The 19,160-nt window shown below is 45.0% G+C and overlaps 3 protein-coding genes across 3 annotated transcripts in view; 2 read left to right on the top strand and 1 right to left on the bottom strand.

The window, feature by feature from the left end:
* T265_03843 (hypothetical protein) overlaps window positions 1-19,160 on the bottom strand; it is a gene marked incomplete at both ends in the record, with an annotated part of 32,741 nt that overhangs the window by 10,412 nt on the left and 3,169 nt on the right. The window contains 9 exons of the mRNA XM_009168424.1: window positions 1,373-1,509; window positions 2,559-2,637; window positions 2,995-3,010; window positions 7,583-7,642; window positions 9,823-10,092; window positions 17,114-17,287; window positions 17,663-17,766; window positions 18,629-18,780; window positions 18,930-19,056. Of these exons, the coding sequence (XP_009166688.1) occupies window positions 1,373-1,509; window positions 2,559-2,637; window positions 2,995-3,010; window positions 7,583-7,642; window positions 9,823-10,092; window positions 17,114-17,287; window positions 17,663-17,766; window positions 18,629-18,780; window positions 18,930-19,056 (1,119 nt within the window). The remainder of the gene's footprint in view (window positions 1-1,372; window positions 1,510-2,558; window positions 2,638-2,994; window positions 3,011-7,582; window positions 7,643-9,822; window positions 10,093-17,113; window positions 17,288-17,662; window positions 17,767-18,628; window positions 18,781-18,929; window positions 19,057-19,160) is intronic.
* Window positions 8,594-14,590, top strand: T265_03842 (hypothetical protein; the record flags this gene model as incomplete). Its single annotated transcript, XM_009168423.1, is given in 4 exon segments — window positions 8,594-8,668; window positions 9,112-9,256; window positions 14,231-14,415; window positions 14,429-14,590. The coding sequence occupies 4 exon segments, from the start codon at window positions 8,594-8,596 to the stop codon at window positions 14,588-14,590; spliced, it is 567 nt and encodes a 188-aa protein (XP_009166687.1).
* Window positions 14,919-19,160, top strand: part of T265_03841 (hypothetical protein) — a gene marked incomplete at both ends in the record, with an annotated part of 7,809 nt that continues 3,567 nt past the window's right edge. The window contains 2 exons of the mRNA XM_009168422.1: window positions 14,919-15,022; window positions 18,407-18,515. Coding sequence (XP_009166686.1) covers window positions 14,919-15,022; window positions 18,407-18,515 — 213 coding nt within the window. The remainder of the gene's footprint in view (window positions 15,023-18,406; window positions 18,516-19,160) is intronic.

The raw sequence follows: 19,160 nt of genomic DNA, 5'->3' as shown, positions 1-19,160 counted from the left end.
TTGGTGAATTAGACTACCCGGTACCTGTCAGATAGGACACCTAGATCGTGCGTTTAGGCTAAGTAACCTATTCCTTGCTTTGAGATCATGGCCTTAGCACAGGATCGTACAATATATATAACGCATGTACTCCGTCCACCGAGGGGTATTTAGCCTTATGCGTAAATGAGACAATTTAGGGGAAGCTGTATGTTACTCGTGGCTTGCAGTATGTACACTGTCGAGGTTTCCAAGTTTCAACTAATTGTCAGCGAAGCCAGGTTGATGTAGTACAGCTCCCAGCCCATGGCGCGCATACGAAAAATAGTATCTCAAGCCTCTGGTCCTTTAAACGAGCACATATGGGATGCAAATTAATGGAGCTGTAGATAGTTCACTCGTATTCTTTCAAAAAAGCGACAATGAGTGACAGGGATGTTATCAAGAGGTCAAGCTGCGTAAAGCTCTGTCAAAACGAAAGATAAATTCTCAATAACCGAAACAATAAATAAGTGTCCTGTTGAAAAATTCCCCAAACGTAACAAGCACTCTGCCTACGAAGGCTTCCTACAATAACCAGAGAGTAGCCCAGAATACAAGAACCATTAAATTCAACCTCAACCCGTAATATTCTCCTTTATGTCAAATCAATTCGACGTTCTGAAAGTGTTCAGTCATTTGAGCAATTAATGCGATTTAAGAGCATACAAGGGAACTCTGTCAAGGGAGAGAAATCAAAGGAGCGTGTGCAGGCTATGGCCGAAGAGTTCGAAGGAGGAATTTCGCCGCCTGTGTGTATTACTTTTTCATGGAGGAGCCTGAGGGCCAACTCAAAACGTTCGCACGTGTTCGCTGGTTATTTGGAACGAATGCAAACCGGAAGAATATCACCCTATCTGTGCGTTTTGGCCTGTTGATTGGTGTAGTCTACCAATTGCAAAACTAATCTTGGAAATCAATTTCGTAGGGTTCATTCCGAGGCAACAATACGCGGCCTAATGACAAATCTGGCCGAAGTGAATGTGAGAGGAGAAACGAGGTCTACCTAAGGAACACAGGATGGCTGCAAACTAAATATGGATTTTGGTAAACGGCACAAGATATCTCTCGGCAAGAAGATTGTCCGAAATAGAGGCACAATTTCCATCAATCTATCTGCATTAATGAATCTAGGGATCTGGCAGTGCACAATAAAAAACGACTGTCTGGGACGCCTGGCCGTCCCAAAACACTACGCAAACAAGTCGACAACGATCTGCAGAATCAGGATTAAGGTTCAACACAATGTAGACCGAATAACCGTCAATAATAGCTTCAAAAGCTGGTCCATCCATTCAGTCGTCTTAAAACGCATATCAGGTGCGATCAAAAGCATCCCCGATAGGATACTTACTGAATCATCACTGGCTCTCATTGCCTCTCGTAACCCATCGATATGATTGCGAGTTGCACTTGAGAGAGATTCCAAACTCATAATAGCTGCCTGGACAGCAGACGTGGCATCGGAGATTCCTTTGGCGATGTCGGTAGCTGTGAAGCGTGACGGAAGAAGGCATGTGGTGAATTTTCATGGAACCACAAATGACAGATCTAAAGTGATGTCCCAGTAAAGTTCAGAGACGTACGTCAGAAAAAAGTTATAAATTCCACAAAAGACCGGTGCTTCCGGTGTCAAAACAACAAAACGATAGACTAACTCGCAATGCGCTAAAATGTCCTGTTGACATACATTCACTGTTTGTGAAGAACAGTGAGTTAGTTGCAGTACTCATGGGAGTATGGGCCGAACTGCCTGCTGTTCTCTCCCCTTCCTGGTATATCTGCGCCCTGAAATATGAAGTGCCACCTGAGCATCGCAACACACTAAGCTGACGGCTCCTAGACAGGCGACAGATGGTGCGGCAAAAAGCTGGTAAGTCTAACTGGAACTACCCCTCTATAGAATGGAAGTGAATCTGGAAACGAACACAACATCCGTTTTCACCATCAACTTGAATAGTAACACCAGAATTGCAAACAAGTGTCTTGCCGTAAACGCGTCGAAGTTGATGAAGAAAGTGCTGCGGGAACGAGGACCAAAGCAACGAAAGGAAAGAATAATAGGACAAATACGAATAGCCGGTTTGAACGACAATATGCCTGTACCTCCGTGGAACACCCAGTTTTCAAAACTCTGAAATAATTGTACACGTGAATGTTGCACATGCTGTTCTCTTTTGCCTTCCTCAACTGGTATAAGCCAGTTGGCACGCCAGTTGTCGAATATGATGGTGGTGGTGACGTGGTTACTGAGGGGCAGCTATTTTCCCGACCAAACCAACCGCTAACTAGACGAAGACAGACCCGCTGGAACCGAATTCATCGGCCGTTTAAGTGTGCTTGGCAGGCGCATAATCCTCAGACTAGCAATGCATAACTGCTAACCAAATGTCTCCTAGATCAATATTTCTCAAGTCCCAATAATGAAACGAAAAAGGAGAGAGGGCCCTCTATGGATGAGCCCTCCGAAAAACGTGGATATCAATCAAAACGTGGCCGAACTGGATAGGGACACATGCATAAGCATACGAGGAACTCACTGATTCTCTCTGCAGGTACAGCATGGGCACGCTCATGGTTCATTTGTACAAAGTCATCAAGTGCAGGTATGTTTTTCAGCTACTCATCGTAAAAAAGATGAACACAAGGAGATAAATGACACTATTGTGAGCAGAAATGAAGAGAAAAAGAGTCAATCACCACTGTAAATACCAAACTAAAATACTGAACCCTTCTAAGGAAAACTGCCAGAAGGTTGTTTTTAGCCGGATAACAGTATAGTACTCTGCACACCCCCGTCTCGTATGGAACCAGCGAGACACATGATTGCGTAGTCTAACCAATTACATGCCTCAATATTTGGCATGAAGTTATAAGCCAGCACAGCACACTCTGGGTCTGCGAAATAAATACCCTAGCCAGATTTAATGAAAGTGGAGCGGTGTATCACCTTGTTAACCCAACTGAGGAGCTTACCTGTTCCACATGTGATCTGAAGAAGAGAAAAATAACATGATGTGAAAGAATGATTTCACAGCACCGCCTGAATCATTCTAGACACATGAAATGGCGTGCCATGAAGTAAAACGCAAAATAACCTCAGTGCTATTGAGTTCCGTTTACCTGAGGTATACTATAAACGAATGGTACATTGGCTACAGATGTCTCAGTTGTGTTGGTCAAGTAAGATGGAACTATGAGGGAGCAGATAAATAGAAAACAATGATAATTTGCCTGGTCACGGAACACAGTACTAGGAGTGGAATTGTACAGTTTCAACTCTGAGTGAAAGAACTGTAACCTCAACAGTAGAAACAATAGTTCAAGAGTACGGAAGCCGATCGCACTGCTGTTACCTATGACCACTAAACGGTTCTCAGCTTTAAAACAACTGAGATGCGGTTCAACATTTTCATTCCCGAGCGGGAAGCACCATTTCGGATGACGCTGTCAATCGCACGATGCATCACATAAGTAACAAATAAACGTAGGTGAAAACAAATAGCTAAAATCCAAAGTCTAAGCCAATAGAGTACAAACAGATGAAGTCGACAATGGTGGACGCAATGGTCTGGTCTAGATTAACAAGACTTCAAGCCGGGTTAACATACGGGATCTCTCATTTGTGATAGTTTTAAAGGCCGAATAAATATCAAATTGGTCAAAACAGTTGATAGGTGTTCGGCGACAGCAGCGAAATCCAAGCCGAAAGAACAATGACGGCAACTGGATTACTTCGAAATTTTCACTGTTTACTCACGTTTCAAGTCTTCCTTGAGTTCTCATATGAATGCTGTGGCTTGTAAAGTGTCTGACATCGTTGAAGCAAGAATACAGAGTGACAGAGGACTTTTCATTGGGGAGATCGGGGTAAGGGGAGACCTGCATTGAATGCACGCCATTGAGCGAGTGACTGAGTCACAGCTGGTGGCGTCCCAAACCACTGATGTGTCCCGTCTCCTGGTCACCATTCAAGGAGAGGACAGTAAGCTGATGTTCCAATAGGACCACCAGTGACGCAGGCGGATGGGAGTGCCATGTTTAGCTCGACCAGAGAGAGAGTGATACAGCTACTTAAGAATGGATCATACGTAAAAGACGAAGGATTGACTATTCTCTTCTGAAGTTACTATTCCCTCAATTGAAGTCCAAAGGATGAAATTACCTGTTCGATTAGTTGTCATTACGGTCGGTACCCACTGGCACCGAGTTCACAACTTGGCTGTTTAGTGAGGAGAGATAAGCTACTAACCATACTGAGTAAGAACGTATGGGCTCTGACGCCTCCTAATTCCACAGACTCGCTTGAAAACCACTCTTTTCAGAAAGTGTTAGGTTATCAAGCAAATTAAAAATGTACAAAGCTGGGCTCCGTAGTTTGAAGACCTCTTTTTATACCATTGGACTTTTATGATGTACAGTGACATTCAAACAGGGGAAAGAATCCCTGAGCTTCTCATTGGTGAGGAAGAAACCACCAGTGAAATGTGGAAAATAAAGGTGGGAGATCGAAAGAGGAAAACTGCGGATCGATGTTGTGGATAAACTGCAGCATAACCGATGGAGGTGGAACGACCTTCATCAACTCCCAGAAAGTTTCAAGACGCGGTCATTCAACCCTACTACCTAGCCTAGGTCAAACAACTTTTTTCCTCACAGATACGTAACTAATTTCGTCGTACGGTGAAAAATCAGACCGCGGAAGCTCGTGGCAGAGAACTGGTTGTGATCACTCGCTGTTATGTGAAGTTCGGTAAAGACGGTAGCGTGCTTTAAAAACCTTTGATACGATTGACGCAAATCCATTTACAAGGATACTGAAATGACGTATTCGATGATGTCATTTGGAGTATTACAGTAAGACAGAAACTTAGAAATCCCTTGTCGGAGGCGAAAAAACGAGCCTTTGTGCAGTCACGGACAAATCAATGAGAAATTTTGTTCAGTGCCACGAGAGATCAACGAGACTATTCACTTGCCACCACCCAGTTATCTAGGTATGGAAATAAGGCCCGCTTTTCCTAACCAAATAGCAGACGACATCGTTGGTACTTAGTAACAATTAAGAACCGAAGTTCATCGGCTGCCTGTGCAGTGGCGACATCAAAGTTATTGTATATGAAAAACGGACGTGATAGCTGACAGGTCACATGGTATTTGACTGCTATCGCCGACAGTTTAAATTGCTCTCCCAAGTTGTTTTCGGTCGGACAACCTTTCGACACCGTGTTAGGGATCGTTCTCATTAGCGATGCGTACCAACAACTGTCTCCACACCTTGGTTTCCCTTTATAAAAATATACTGTGATATCCCGAATACCGTGCCAACTGAATCATGAGGCGGCCTATGTGCAGCACATTCAGCTGGAGGACATCATAAACGAGAGATTCAATTGAGTCACCCGCGAAAACCAAATTGATTTGCAAATGAGTGTATTTCTTGAAAACAGTGCAATTTGGGTTCAAGTAGATCATAAGGTTGACGGAAACTCGGAGACTGCGCCTACCTGATGAGCCCCAAGAAGGGCGAAACCGGTCGTGGGCTGTCGAAGAGTTTCCAGCAACCTTGTGAGTAGCTTTCTTTATGTCACCAGTGGTAGTGCAACCACACAGCTTTATGGCTACTGAGCGTAGATATGCGAAAATCTTGAAAACCTGACCGATGATGTCTCCGATTTGTTGCCAGCATCTGGTTGCGGCATTGGATTGGGAGTGTGGAAGCCAACTAAATGACCACTTGAGGACAGAACTACTCTACATCTGACGAGCTAACCATAGTGCATCGGTTAGGTTGCTTAGGCTGTGTTTAGCACGTTATTGAAGCAGGAAGCCAGGTAGTTGGACAAACAAACATGATCAAGCTCTCACATGCGATCGTTTATTTACCGTCTGAATTTGGAACCACAACAAAGTCCATAATCGTTCAACCACTTCGCTAATTTACATGAAGAATCGACGCCCCAGCAGGAAAGTGTTACGGTTCTGTCACGCAGCGAGCAAACAATATGATAATGCGGATTGTGGCAATACTCTATCCCCAGCTATGTTGCTTGATCCAGACTCCTAGCACGGCGAATAGTAAGAAGACGAAAACCTCGGACACAAACTTTAATAATCCAACAACACACGATCAACAGGCGATGCCCGGAGCTTCCGAATCCAAGTCAGTGGAAAGAATGGTATTCTGTACGTGGTCGGATTTAAATTTCCTTGGAGTGTCAATAGGCCATTGATATTTCATAGTTTAACCTTGAAGATGCCGGGAGTTCGCTAGCACACATAAAAACACAGCGTTTTCTGGGGGATATTGATATCCCCAAAAGAAAGTGAGACAGACGTTCCTGTTCATATCTCTACGCCCTGCGGACCGGCCATTCTCGTTCGCAGTTTGCTGGAAAGTGGTTGTGTCCGTCAACCGTCGTGCACCTTTATTGTTGGACCTCCTACGGTGTCCATGAACGATTTGGCGGTTTGGTGTCAGTACAGGTGTTCGAAGTTGGACGCTGTTTGCGTACCAAGCACTTGTTGTCTCCTGCATGATAATGGTCTTTGCAGTGTTCTGATGATTCATGGCACTACTTTATTACTTACAAAGTAACAACTACTTTACAGTGCTCCTTTTTCGTCCAGCCTTATCTCAAGTGGCATGCGAAACAAGGTGGACATTCTATGGCCTCTAAAGGCCCCCCACTTGACACAGTCGGGTTGGATAGGACTTCGGGAGGCGGCACACGGTTGGTTAGTGACGCCACCAGACAATGATAATGATGATAGTCGTTCAGCTGGAATGCCTTTTTGGTGTCTACCTGCCACGTCACCCGAGGGATGCACGAGGGCTGAAATACTACCAGGTTGCCCAAGCTTGGATAAGGGCGGCCGAGATGCGGAGGTCGGGTTCGAACTACGTACCTTTGCGCCTTAACCACTGAGTTGACTGGAGCCGAGCAGACAAGCTTACGTTACATGGTCAGTAACGTCCATGGGTCAAAGCTACTGTTTTCGACGCCTAGCTCCCCAAATCCCAATTTCATCGGACAACCAGGACAATCCAATATCAACTAACCGATTAGGCCTATGCGTTCATGGTCTTGTTGACATATTTCCAATGAACCATGCTGCACTGGCTGGAGCCAATATACCCTCGGTAAACCGCTCAATGTCAGACTTCATGGACTTTCAGCGAAAGCAGTTTGTTTGGTCACTGAAACAGTGTAACCTGAAACTGTTTTACTCAAACTAGAATGATTTTGTCGTCAAATTTATCGAGTAGCTCAATGCTACAGAGATTCCTCCACGAAATTTAGGGGCGACTCGCAGGACCAAAAAACGAAAACCCGTTGAAACGGTTTTCCATTGTACGGATCACAACAGGTATGCTAACAGTGTCAGTCGTATATTGTTCAGTTCGGGTAACTGGGATACGTGCGAAGTCAGTGAAGTTTCAAACACTGAGTACTTGATGTGGCCGCGCTCACACGGCGGCCAGGACAAAGCATCGAGCACACTGGGCAGCAGGTGAAAAGGAAGACATTCCGCAAAAAACTGTGATGTTGCAAAGACTCACTCTTCTGCCGCTTTGGCGATAGTAGTGTCATGGATGTCGTCGGTGGGCTCATCAGGCTTTCTGGAAGAAAGAAACGATAAAATCATGGGTAAACTCAGAAGCGGGAAAATAGAAAAAGCGAGAGAAAAAACGAAAAACCATCAGAAACGAAGTGAAGATGGAGTAAAAACTGACTTGTATGCCTCAGATAGTGCGCCGGAAGACGTCACTTGTGTGTCCGTACTGGCGACCAAACTAAACAGAATGGTGGGTGCGGCAAAATATAGAAACCAACTAGAAATAAACAACACTTTGCTGATTAGACACAAACTATTCTCACGAAGGGGCGAAATCTGATTAAGAGGATAGACTGGCGATTAGCAGACAGTTAATCTGCTGGCTTCCAAATGTCTCGTCGAACCACGAGGGGTCGTCGTCAGCATACGGTTGCGTGGGCATTTCCCCCGGGTCTACTTACGTTTACATGACTTTTAAAATGTATCTAATATTTCCGGCATGATTGTATCAGGAAGGTCCTGTCTAGGTGTGGGAGTCCTGACAGTATCCCAGCCTGCGTACAGCCATGCACGGCAGCGAAGCATTAGTGATAAGCACTGACGTCATGCTGTCGATGACGATGACGCATCAGGAAGGTCAGATTCCTGAAGGAAACCACTAAATGCCCGAAATCTACTGAGAGCCTCGGCTCCGCTAGATGCTGACCAAGTAGACAACGCCCACTCAATGTGCAGCGCTTCACAGCCTTATATCAGACCCAGACAGCGCGAGTCAGCGTTGATTAAGGTCAGACAATGCCCCCCCCCCCCGCAATATGCAGCGCGCCTCAGCCTGGCACCAAAGCCAGACCGCGTGCGTCAGCATTGGACCAAGTTCAGACAGTGACCAATAAATAGCTTGAGGCCGTCGTATTTTCGCACTCACACGCACTCACGCTTTCGCACTTGCCTGTTCAAAATATAGTTGTTGTGTTCCCTTTCTCCGGTACTAGGCACTGGAGCGAGGTCAGCATTCATGTACAACAGATTGCTTGTTCGAAGTTTGGCGTCCGTGCAGTTTGATTTTGAACAGTCCATCATGGTACAGTTAGTGAGCCGTATGAACTATATAGTGCATAAAAGTGGTGTAAATGCCCATCCACCCGTCCACTCACTCACTATGTCTCCTCGCATGGTGACGAGACATTTGCAAGCCCACTGCTAAGCTCGAAGAAAGGATCAACAGTCCAATACCCAGACTCCCAGTAATCCTACACATTGTCCATCCGGAAAGCTACTGCACAAAACATTGCAGGAGATTTACTTTTTACCCACGATACTGCCAAGCTGTCCTTGCGCGATTACGTTAGGGAGGAGCAGTATGAGGAAGTGTTGACCTCGGCGGAGCAGCGCATTTCCCTGGCCGTGTCCGCGACACGAGGGGAGCATGTTATTGCTATTCTGCCAGCACATGCTGCGAGAATCTGAATTATCATGTTGGGAAACCACTATGGGCAGTGGGAGGACAAATATTTGTTCACTTTTGACTGACAGGCTGTAACCGTTCAGTGCGTTTCGGTGCCTAAGCGACATGCCGCCAGAGGGAAGCAAGAGGGCTCAGATAGTGCCAGATTGCCTATGCCTAGAGAGTGGAATTCAAGATGCACAGGTCGGTTTCAAACCACGGACCTTCCGGGCAGTAAATTCACGCTATAACAACTGAGCCATCTCGTCCTGACGGGTTGTGAGAGGTTGTATTCGAAACTGCGTTCTCCCCATAAATCCTCAAGCTATTTTACTATCTATCTCTGTCTCATTTTTCACTCGATCACATGCTGTTCAGGAATAATAATGCACGGCATCAAGTAAGCCCTATATCTAGAGTCGAAACGGTAACATTCTCCTCTCTAATACTCCGCATAGCTGCACTCAAACGCAAGAAATATAAATGATTGACTGAAACAACTAGATTTTTGAAACCAAAGTAGAGTGTGAGGACCGCACACAAATCAAGATCTCATGTCCAGCAAAACCGAATACGCTAATTTCATATTTGAACTATCAGATACCGTACGCTTCCTCAGCGTCACAGCGAGACGTATGGATCTAAAACATCTGTCAAACTTTCCCCTGGTGCAATCGATAAAGCCATCTAGATATGTAAGTAGAGCTGTATGGTCAACATTTTTAAAACCAGCTCACATCTAGCCTCACAGATGGATGGATGGAACAGAATAAATGTGAAGAGAAGGAAAAGGTACTTACTCTGTGAGAAACGGCAAAGCAGAATCCCCAGTGATTGGTTTTGGTACAGTTTTCGTCCGCTGTTCGTCGTACCAACCACCAATAAGGCTTTCAATTCGGGATAAAACTGGTTTCGAAGGCGGATATTCGCTAACCACCAGATCGCGGAAGTATTTGCTTGTGTACAGCAGTCCAACAACAACAGCCGACGAACCGACCAGTGCCAACAGGAATTTTCTTAGTAGGCGACGGGGTTTACGAGGGGGTAGTTGTGTGCTTTGTGATTCGGATCTGTAATGACATCACAGTGATTACACTCGATTGAACTAAACTAATCAGATGGTGATCATAGATCAATTCCCTTCCCCATCCATGATTATAAACAGGCACCAACAATCCTAGGCTCGGATATCCATTCACAGAGCATGAAACCCATCATTCTTTCACAAAAATGAATTGGTGAGTAAAGAATAAAACGGAATTTGCACTGTCACAGTGAAGTCTACGTAATCATAATCGGTCACATTATTTTGCTAAACTGTATTGCTTATGGTATTCCGGTAACGAACCTTTTCATCGCGATTGCCATTCAATCTTGATATCTTCTTGTGCACGGCTACCCTGTGGGACATACAAGACAAACAAAAGCATGCAAGCTTCTTCAGGGGATTTATATATGAAAGTTTCCTTCAGTTTTTGACAACTGCACGAGTCCAGGAGCCCCACACTCATTCTTTGGTTCCTGATCTGGGACGTTACCTGTCGATGTAACGATGGATGTTTGAGTGTTCTATGGTTGCTATGGTAGCTCTTTGGTGCACGTTGACCTTTCCACCTTGAGGAAATATTTCCTCGGTTGAATTCCACCATCATGGACAGTGGACCCACGTGCCTCATTTCAAACACTTTGACGAATTAACGTCTTTGAAAACAGTAGCCTTACTTCAACATAGATCAAAGGTATGAAATTGTCCACGTTTTGTCCCGATATGTAGCCAAATATTTTATGCCTGACAATTCTCACCCACTTAAGCGCGCATTGACGATGTCAACTCGATTGGCGGTGAAGTGTTTGCGATCCAACTCCCAACCTCTGCGAACAGGACAAACTACCTATATTCCGCAACATCGCCGATTCTCACAGCTAGATCCGTTCCTTCTGATCAGAGTGATACGAATAAGCCATTTACTATCCATGGGGAACAGTAATTTGCGCTCAAAAAATTCGCAAATAACTGGAAAATCCCAGAAGAGACCTAGATATAATATTTCAACTTCAAAACGCCTCCAGGATATACGCGACTGAAGCTTAACGAAAAACGATCACAAACAGATTACGGGGTCGACCTCACGTTTCAATTTACATAGGCCAGCGATTGGACGAGAGTGGCTTTTTTCTGAGGGAGTTTCTTCAAACAGAGGCCGATTGAGAATCAAGTAGCAATCTTTTATGAAGTTGTCTGACACCCATTTCCCTACCTAGATATGTAGTGCAGAGCAAAACGTAAGAAGCATTTTGGTAACATTTCAAATCTTGTGTCGATAACGTTGAGGAATATTGTTAGATCGAGTAGACTCATTGGTTGTTGGCCCATTCGTCGAGCTTGCCAGTTTGCTTGCGCACGTTTCGTCACTGATGAAAGAAATGACACCGGTGCACTTTTGATTGGGTGTTTCCTGTACTTGTGGTTGCATTTGTCCTCTTGAACTGACAGTAGCTCATACGTGATGAGCTAACGACGAGTAGGTTTTCTGGCTGCTTGCTGTGTGCTGCTGTTTGTATGTGATTTTAGTACTTTACACTTCCTCCTTCGAGGAAGTATGTATGTTATCGGATTTGACCGGTTGTGCCACTTCGTCTACCACGTATGTCTCTTGGTTCACTTAAAATATCTGGCAAGTCATTGCATAAAAGTAAGTTGTTACGATTGTTTTTCCAGCTGTGTGCGTTGTGGCAATCTTTGAGGTTCTGATTGACCACTGTGGCGCCTATCGCTGATACCAAATTGAGTATTCCACATACCGTGATTCTCTCGGCATTTCTGTTGGTACGTGACTGACGTGGTTCCACGATTTCGTGGGCTCTACATTTTTTGGCCTTATAGTAGTACGTATTCAATCCACATCTACTTCTGTGTCCATCGTACGACAAAAGACTCCGCCACAACTTAACCAGTCCAGAAACAGCGGTGAGATCCACAGATCTCAGTGAAAATATTCGACAGCAAATGAGTGAAGCAATCACACGTTGGCTAACCTATGTTACAGACCAGGTGGTGATTTCTCCAGAAAAGGCAAGAATTAAGCAGCCTCTGAAAGAATAGTACCATTGTAGTTTTGTCGAAGAACGCATGATACTCGTCGTGGACAAATCATACGACTCGGGCAAAACTAAAAGCCTGTTCTACGACAACCACCCTCTAGAAAACATTGAAACTATAAAACTACACATCTGGACAGAGTTAAATACCTCACAGCTACAAATGACGAGTGCTGGAGAGGCATTCTGTGCTTCCATGCAAAGAAATTGCACCTCTACCGAGAAAGGTAACATATAACATCTCAAATCAATTAAAGGAAAGGCTTGAATAACTTGCCAGTGGACCCATTCTCAGTCAACTATTCAAAACTTCAAGACAAATTAGGGGCGCAAGAACCACGCATGACGAGATGGTGATGTCATTCAATTTGGCATCACTATTTACCTTGGTTTCACCAGGGCAAATTTTGCCAAACTACTGGACAGCCATGGAATACGAGATTTAGTCCCTCGAGAATGGACAGACTTGGGTTTACCCAATCTCTGCTTGATGACACCCCGAGTTTAGCACGGAATGTTTCGAACAACTTAAAAGAGCCCAAATGGAATCTACAACTTCAAGATCTACGTCGGATGTCGCGATACGCAAAGCGAAAGGAATCGTGTGATAGGAAATCAAATCTAAGTTGATATGAATTAATGTGAATTATGTCTTATAAAACGACCGTAAGGCTATTCCGGCAACATAGGATGGTCCTAGCATCTAAACATACCAGTGTATTAAGGAAAACACTACGCAGAGTGCGAAAATACTAACTAGGACAAACTTGGAGAAAAATCCACAAAAATACCAAAAAGCTAGCTTTCAAAAGCCACGCAAGAATATTAGTTCAATTGAAGCGGCGTACAGATAGCTCAGTAAATGACAAGTGAATGCGAGTTTTTAAAGGCATTGTGCTTCAAGGAAAAGGCGTTAACGTTGACATTGATCTGGTACATTATTCAATATGGTCAAAAGAAGTCCAGAGTCACTATACATGAAACTGTAAAGCCAAAGGAAACCAAAACCAATAAAAGAATCGCAAGGCATGCAAAACCTGGACAGTATCCCGCAGCTGTTACCAGAACACAACTCCCCAGGTATACTAAGTGGATCAATAACCTTCGTCACGGGCGAAGCGAATTAAGTAAGTTTGACGATTCCCATACCGTATCACACCAGAGACATCAAAAAAATTATCAAAACAAAATTTGAACACTACCGAGAACGACGGTTCCATTAAAACAACCAATTACACGGAATTCAGAACACAGCGCGACACAACGGACAAAAAGGAGCAATCTTTAACCCATCAGTTTGGATATATCACCCAGATAAACAGTACTGAAGCGAACACAAGAGATGACACCCACCAGATCACGCACGGATAACGCCTCCCCGGATGGTAATTAAACCTTTTAAAACCAAAATGCCAAGCTCGGTAAACAGGTCAGTTGCTAATGAAGCAAATATTGTGTCCGACATCGCACATAAGACCTTATGCAGGAAGAATCTCAATGAGCATGAGTAGAGTACGCGCCTCTTAGAGTTTTGATACGCTAATAGCATATAAACACTACTGTTTTTAACGGTCAACTAGTTCTGAGATATTATCTTCACGTATTACCCACAAAATGCAAGACGCCGGATATAATAAGTCAGATAATCTTGTGATCAGTGAATTATTGGTTCACGGCTTTGGTAGCTTCGTCTGTAAGGTGACCAATGAAGTCACATGGGTATCTGTCCACGTTTGCCTCGAACACGTTACCTAAGAAGGACTCGGGGGACAAAGCAAACAAACACTGGAAATGATACAGAGTTAATTGGATGAAAGACCACTGAGTGCGGTCGCTTACAAAGAGCAAGAACACAGAGACAACAGTGTGATGTCATGTGACTTGTGATCGACGTAAGTCGAATGGTGCGGGATTTGCGCGTGTCCAGGGGGTTAATAGACGGCGCTTTCCGGAGCTACTTTACGTTGTCAAGTCACGATCCTGACTGGACCAAATAGCGGATAATTCGACATTGCTGAACCAGCAAAGTGTGTAGCTCCGACGACACTCAACTTTATAATAACCATATTTATTTCTTGCGATAATCGTTCAATAATCGTTCAACTGTAGCGCCCTTTCGGTGCCCAGGTACCATGCCACGCGATGGAAGCGCGAGAGCTGGGATACTGTCAGGTTGCCCAAGCCTAGACAGGGGAAGTCGAGAGGCAAAGGTCGGGTTCGAATCACAGACCTTCCGGTCAATAAATTTGCCCTCTAACCACTTGGTCCATCTCGCTCCATTTATTTCTTGTTGCGTGATGGCTCAAGTGGTTAGAGCGCGAATTTACTGACCGAAAGGTGCGTGATTCGAATCCGACCTCTGCCTCTCGAATTCCCCTGTCTACGTTTGGGCAACCTGACAGTATCCCAGACCCCGTGCTTCCTTCGGGTGGCATGGCAGCTAGGCACCGAAAGAGCGCTATGGCTTAACGAGTATTTATTTCTTGTTGCCATCTTATGATCTGTACTCCACAGACCTTTCCAAGGAAGATTCGGAATAAGAAACACTGTGTTCCTTAGAACATGGTGGTCGGAGATGCATAGTGCATATCCCAAATATGTTATCCTGATAGTCTTCAGTCGCTGTCTGAGTGACTCTGTCCCGTTAGCAAGTACCTGCTTAATCAACATTTCGCTGCGTACACACTTCATTAATAATAAAAACGTTCAGCCTCTCGGAAGAGGATGAGAAATTTAGAGTAAATAAAATAAATAAATAAATTGTACAGCTGCAACAGCCTTTCGGTGACTAGCGGCCATGCCACACGAAGGAAGCACGAGGGCTGGGATACTGCCAGGTTGCCCAAGCTTAGACAGAGAACGTCGGGATGCAGAGGTCGGATTCGAAACACGGAGATTTCGGTAAATAAATCCGCTCTTTCCACTGAGCCTTCTCGCCCCGGGATCAGACAGATAGCCACGAATTCACTATGCATACACGGAAAGATGTTGGTGAACACTGGTTGTCGTCAAAAACGATTCGATGGTCTCCGGAAAATCCATGAATTTCAGTTAATGAGCACGAGTGTGTTCTCAGTTATCTAGCCGACGTAGACGCGATCGCAATAGTTTCAGTCGATCTTAGAGAACAGTTAGTTCGTTCCAGTGCTTTGAATTAGTCCTTAAAGCAAGCTGGTTACCTCTTTAGTGTGCTATCTCGTATGGATGTGCGATTTTTATAACCAAAAAACCAGTGGGGCACTTTCTGCCTACATGAAATCCGTACTGTTCGAAGCTTCGCTGCCTAGGGTCTGTGATCTTCACTTCCACAAGCTCCTTTACAAGCACAGTGGTTAGGTTGCAATGGACTCTCCCCTTTTCCTCACTAGTCCATCGCGGTTCATAACTTTCGACAAATCATAAGTGCAGTTAAACTAACCTATTAAAAGTGCGATCCAGCTAGGTGGACGGCTACTCTGTTACGACCTTAAAAAAGTGAAAAGCAAAATTTATCTCACATCAACCAACTGCAACTCTGCCTACTTGAGACTGATAACAGAATAGTTTCTGCTAATAACAACCATTACGAAACCACGGCTTATCGCAAGCGAAACCAATCCCATCGCCAGATGCACTATGGCTTAGACTATTAGTTGAACACGAAGGAGATAGCGCTTCGGTTCAGACACAGCAAGGCCCTGATCATTCACATCGATCTAGTATTAAAAAACATGAGACTATTCGCATTAAAAGGTTCGTCAGAGTTTATCCACCGTGCTCTGTAACCCACAAATATTGATACAGTAACCAGTACGAGATTTGAACTCATATTCCCTGTAGGCGCACCAGATAGGCAACAAACAACAGGCTGTGGTATTCGCACAACACACTACACAGGTAATTAGGCTGCAGTAAGGAATAAATCACAGGAGAGGATCAACCGTGTTGATTCAGACCGCGCCTAGATAATCCAAACCAGAGGACAGTTGATGGTTGCTTGGGAAAAGCACAAATGACATTCTGGTGGTGCCTCGGGCCTTCAGTGAGCTGAACGAAAAATTGAACCCATCGAGTGCACATTGTGCCTTCGTTGAGAATCATCGAATCAATTTTGACAGCCCACACACCTTACATCAGAGACGGACCAAGCTCATGATCTGACACTCAGGGGGCACCATCCATTAACCGATGAACAGGCGCACATAATTAACATGGTTGACTCCTATCAATCACAACGCACGCGGCACCTAGTTGCCGCGCCAACGGAAGGAGGCACCAGAGTTAGGATATTGTTAGATTGCCCAAACCCAGGCAGGAAGTCTAGATTCTGAGGTTGGGTTCGAACTACGGAACTTCCGGTCCGTAAGCTGGCGCCTTAACCATTATGTTATATTGAGCGCTTGTGCAAGAATGAAAAGCCCAAACAGCATCAAATGTGGGATAAAAAAGTGAGCATAGTCATAGGCGCTTGACGTAGCAAGTTGGGATTTTTTCCCACAACTGTGTGCCTCCAGTGAAAGTTGGGGAGCCGAAATCGGCCTGGTTTTTTTTGTTTACAAAGTTGTATTGTTCCGGGAAACTGGGCTTAGAAACCACGATCAATTAACCTTGTCGTGAAGTTCATGATATTTGTGAAAATCTTGAAGAGACGTTTCAGGCGAGAAATCTCACGAGGCTGAAAGACTACTTCAGAGCTGACCACCGGACACGTAAGAATATCTCTCCTATGTTTGGATGTTTTTCTAGACATAAGATAAATTGTGCGCACTACATGGGCACATCTACCGGAAGTTTTGGCATGTTTAAAGCGACACTGAAACTTCTCACAGAAACCACAGTAATCTGAGTGGAACACAGAAAACGGGTTGAACGTTCGAAACCCAAAAACCGGATGGTACGTTCCCACACCAAGAAACAGCACAATAACAGTACAGGAGGCCTCAAAACAAACATATTATCACGAGCACTATTCTCGTTGATTAAATCTGGAACGATCAACGGTAAAAAACATACCCGGTGGACATCGCAGCTGACGGAAGATAGGCCAAGTAAACATTTCGCCGGAGAGTAGCAGGATGAGGGCAGTCAACCTCGAACACAAGTCTAGCCAGTATCCTTGAGCTATTTATTGAGGCGCTCAGTTGTCGGAATTTCTCTAAGCGAAACGGTGTGCGAAGCATGTTGGAGCTGCAAATGACGTAATTGACGATCAATTGCCAAAACTGGTGCAGACATACCAGAAGACGGTTTATCAAATATGTCTAACCGGGAAACCTGTTAGGATATCTCAAAAAAGCGAAGTGGTTCGTAAGGATCAGAATCCGTGGTTGCTGACCAACTGTGAGGCTGTGAAAAGAAACCATATGAAAATTCCGAGGTAAACAGGACATCTTGACAGAAGACAAGTTGTTAGAAATACACTAACTTTTCCTGTGGACTCAGTGCTTAATTAGTGAAAGCGATAATCCTGGAGAAAACAAACATGTCAGCCTAGTGGGTGCATTTTTAAAACAACGTAGCCCGCGCTGCTGAAATCATACGGTAAGTTGGTCCCTAGCTGACATGCCACCCGGGAACACTGCGAGGTCGCCCAGGCCCAGACAGGGGAAGTCGAGTGGCAGATGTTGGATTCGAACCACGGACATTCCGGTCAGTAAATCCGCGCTCTAACCACTTGGGCCATCTCGCCCCAAGTTGTGGTATACCAAAGCACGTTTCAGTTGAATGTTGAAAAGTGATTCAAATGCATTGATTCAATTTGTAAATGTTGTGGTCGTCGATGAGAAGGGTGGGGGCAGTAGCAGACGACTGCGCATCAGGGAAGATAGTATAACCAGTGAACCCACATTCGGTGCAGAAAAATCGGGTTGCCATTCAAATGGCTCATATTCACATTGGACGTAAAACTTAGGAAGCCATATTAGATGTGGTAGCTTCATTGCCGCGGCTCTTCCACTTTATATATTTCTGGCAAGTTCTTGAGCTGTCGTACTTGCTCATGGAGAATCCACCCTCAAATCGCCGTGATAATTGAAGTGAGTGGAGGAAGCGGCTCAGAAATACACCCTCGGTATAACAGATTGTGCTGAAACTACATCGTTACTCTATTTTTGCCAGTCCTACACCAAACGATTTTACGATGTAGTTCAATCAAGGTCTTGATCATCACAACACGTAATTGCGTGAGATTATTCAAGAGGCCTCTGGACAAAATCTCGGCCAATAACCGGACGTCATCCACTGCACTAAATCCGTGTCCAGTGGCTAGACAACTGCAGATTTTCAATCGGTATGGTTGTACATTAGCACCATTACCTTCATCATCGACAGCATGACATTAGTGTTCAATACCGGTGCTTCGCTGCCATACAACCATGATTTCTTTGAGGGCCTTACTGTGAAGAAAAGAGTGAAGGTGGATGGAGAAGGTACATAGTGCTAGCTTACTACAGTCATTCAGAGGTACATAAATCTCCAAACACTCACTCAGGCAATCTGGATAAAATTGACAACAGGAGCACCACTGACATGGGCTGGCAACCATAGCTTGTAGTGTCTCCAACCATGTGCAGTGGGGATCATACGCCTCCATCCTGGAAGGCGAGTAGCACCGACAGCACCCAAACGTTTCGTAATCTCCTTTATACCCCTCTCCCAAGTGAAGGGTCGGCCACCTCCCTCTTTACATCACTCTGAGTTGGGCATGGAAAGCAGCACTCTCTTCGGCAAACGATATCCGTCACGAAGAGACTGGATCCCGTCACGAGGTCGGCCACCTCTTTACATCACTCTGAGTTGGGCATGGAAAGCAGCACTCTCTTCGGCAAACGATATCCGTCACGAAGAGACTGGATCCCTCCCGTAGGAGATTGGACCTCACCGTGGTGTGACGGTTTGCGCACCTCAGCGATCCATTGAGCTATACTGGAGAGTGTCCCGCGACACTCACAGAGTCTCTGACACCAGGTTGGTCAATGGTTAGAGGTCTGACGAACACAGTCTCCTGGCCCGCCAGGTTGGGGGTTGGAACATGTGGCGACTTGTTCCGTAGAAATGGTAA

Source organism: Opisthorchis viverrini (assembly GCF_000715545.1).
Source record: "Opisthorchis viverrini unplaced genomic scaffold opera_v5_57, whole genome shotgun sequence".
Taxonomy (NCBI): domain Eukaryota; kingdom Metazoa; phylum Platyhelminthes; class Trematoda; order Opisthorchiida; family Opisthorchiidae; genus Opisthorchis; species Opisthorchis viverrini.
The sequence above is the reverse complement of the archived record's forward strand: the minus strand, read 5'-3'. Positions and strand labels throughout refer to the sequence as shown.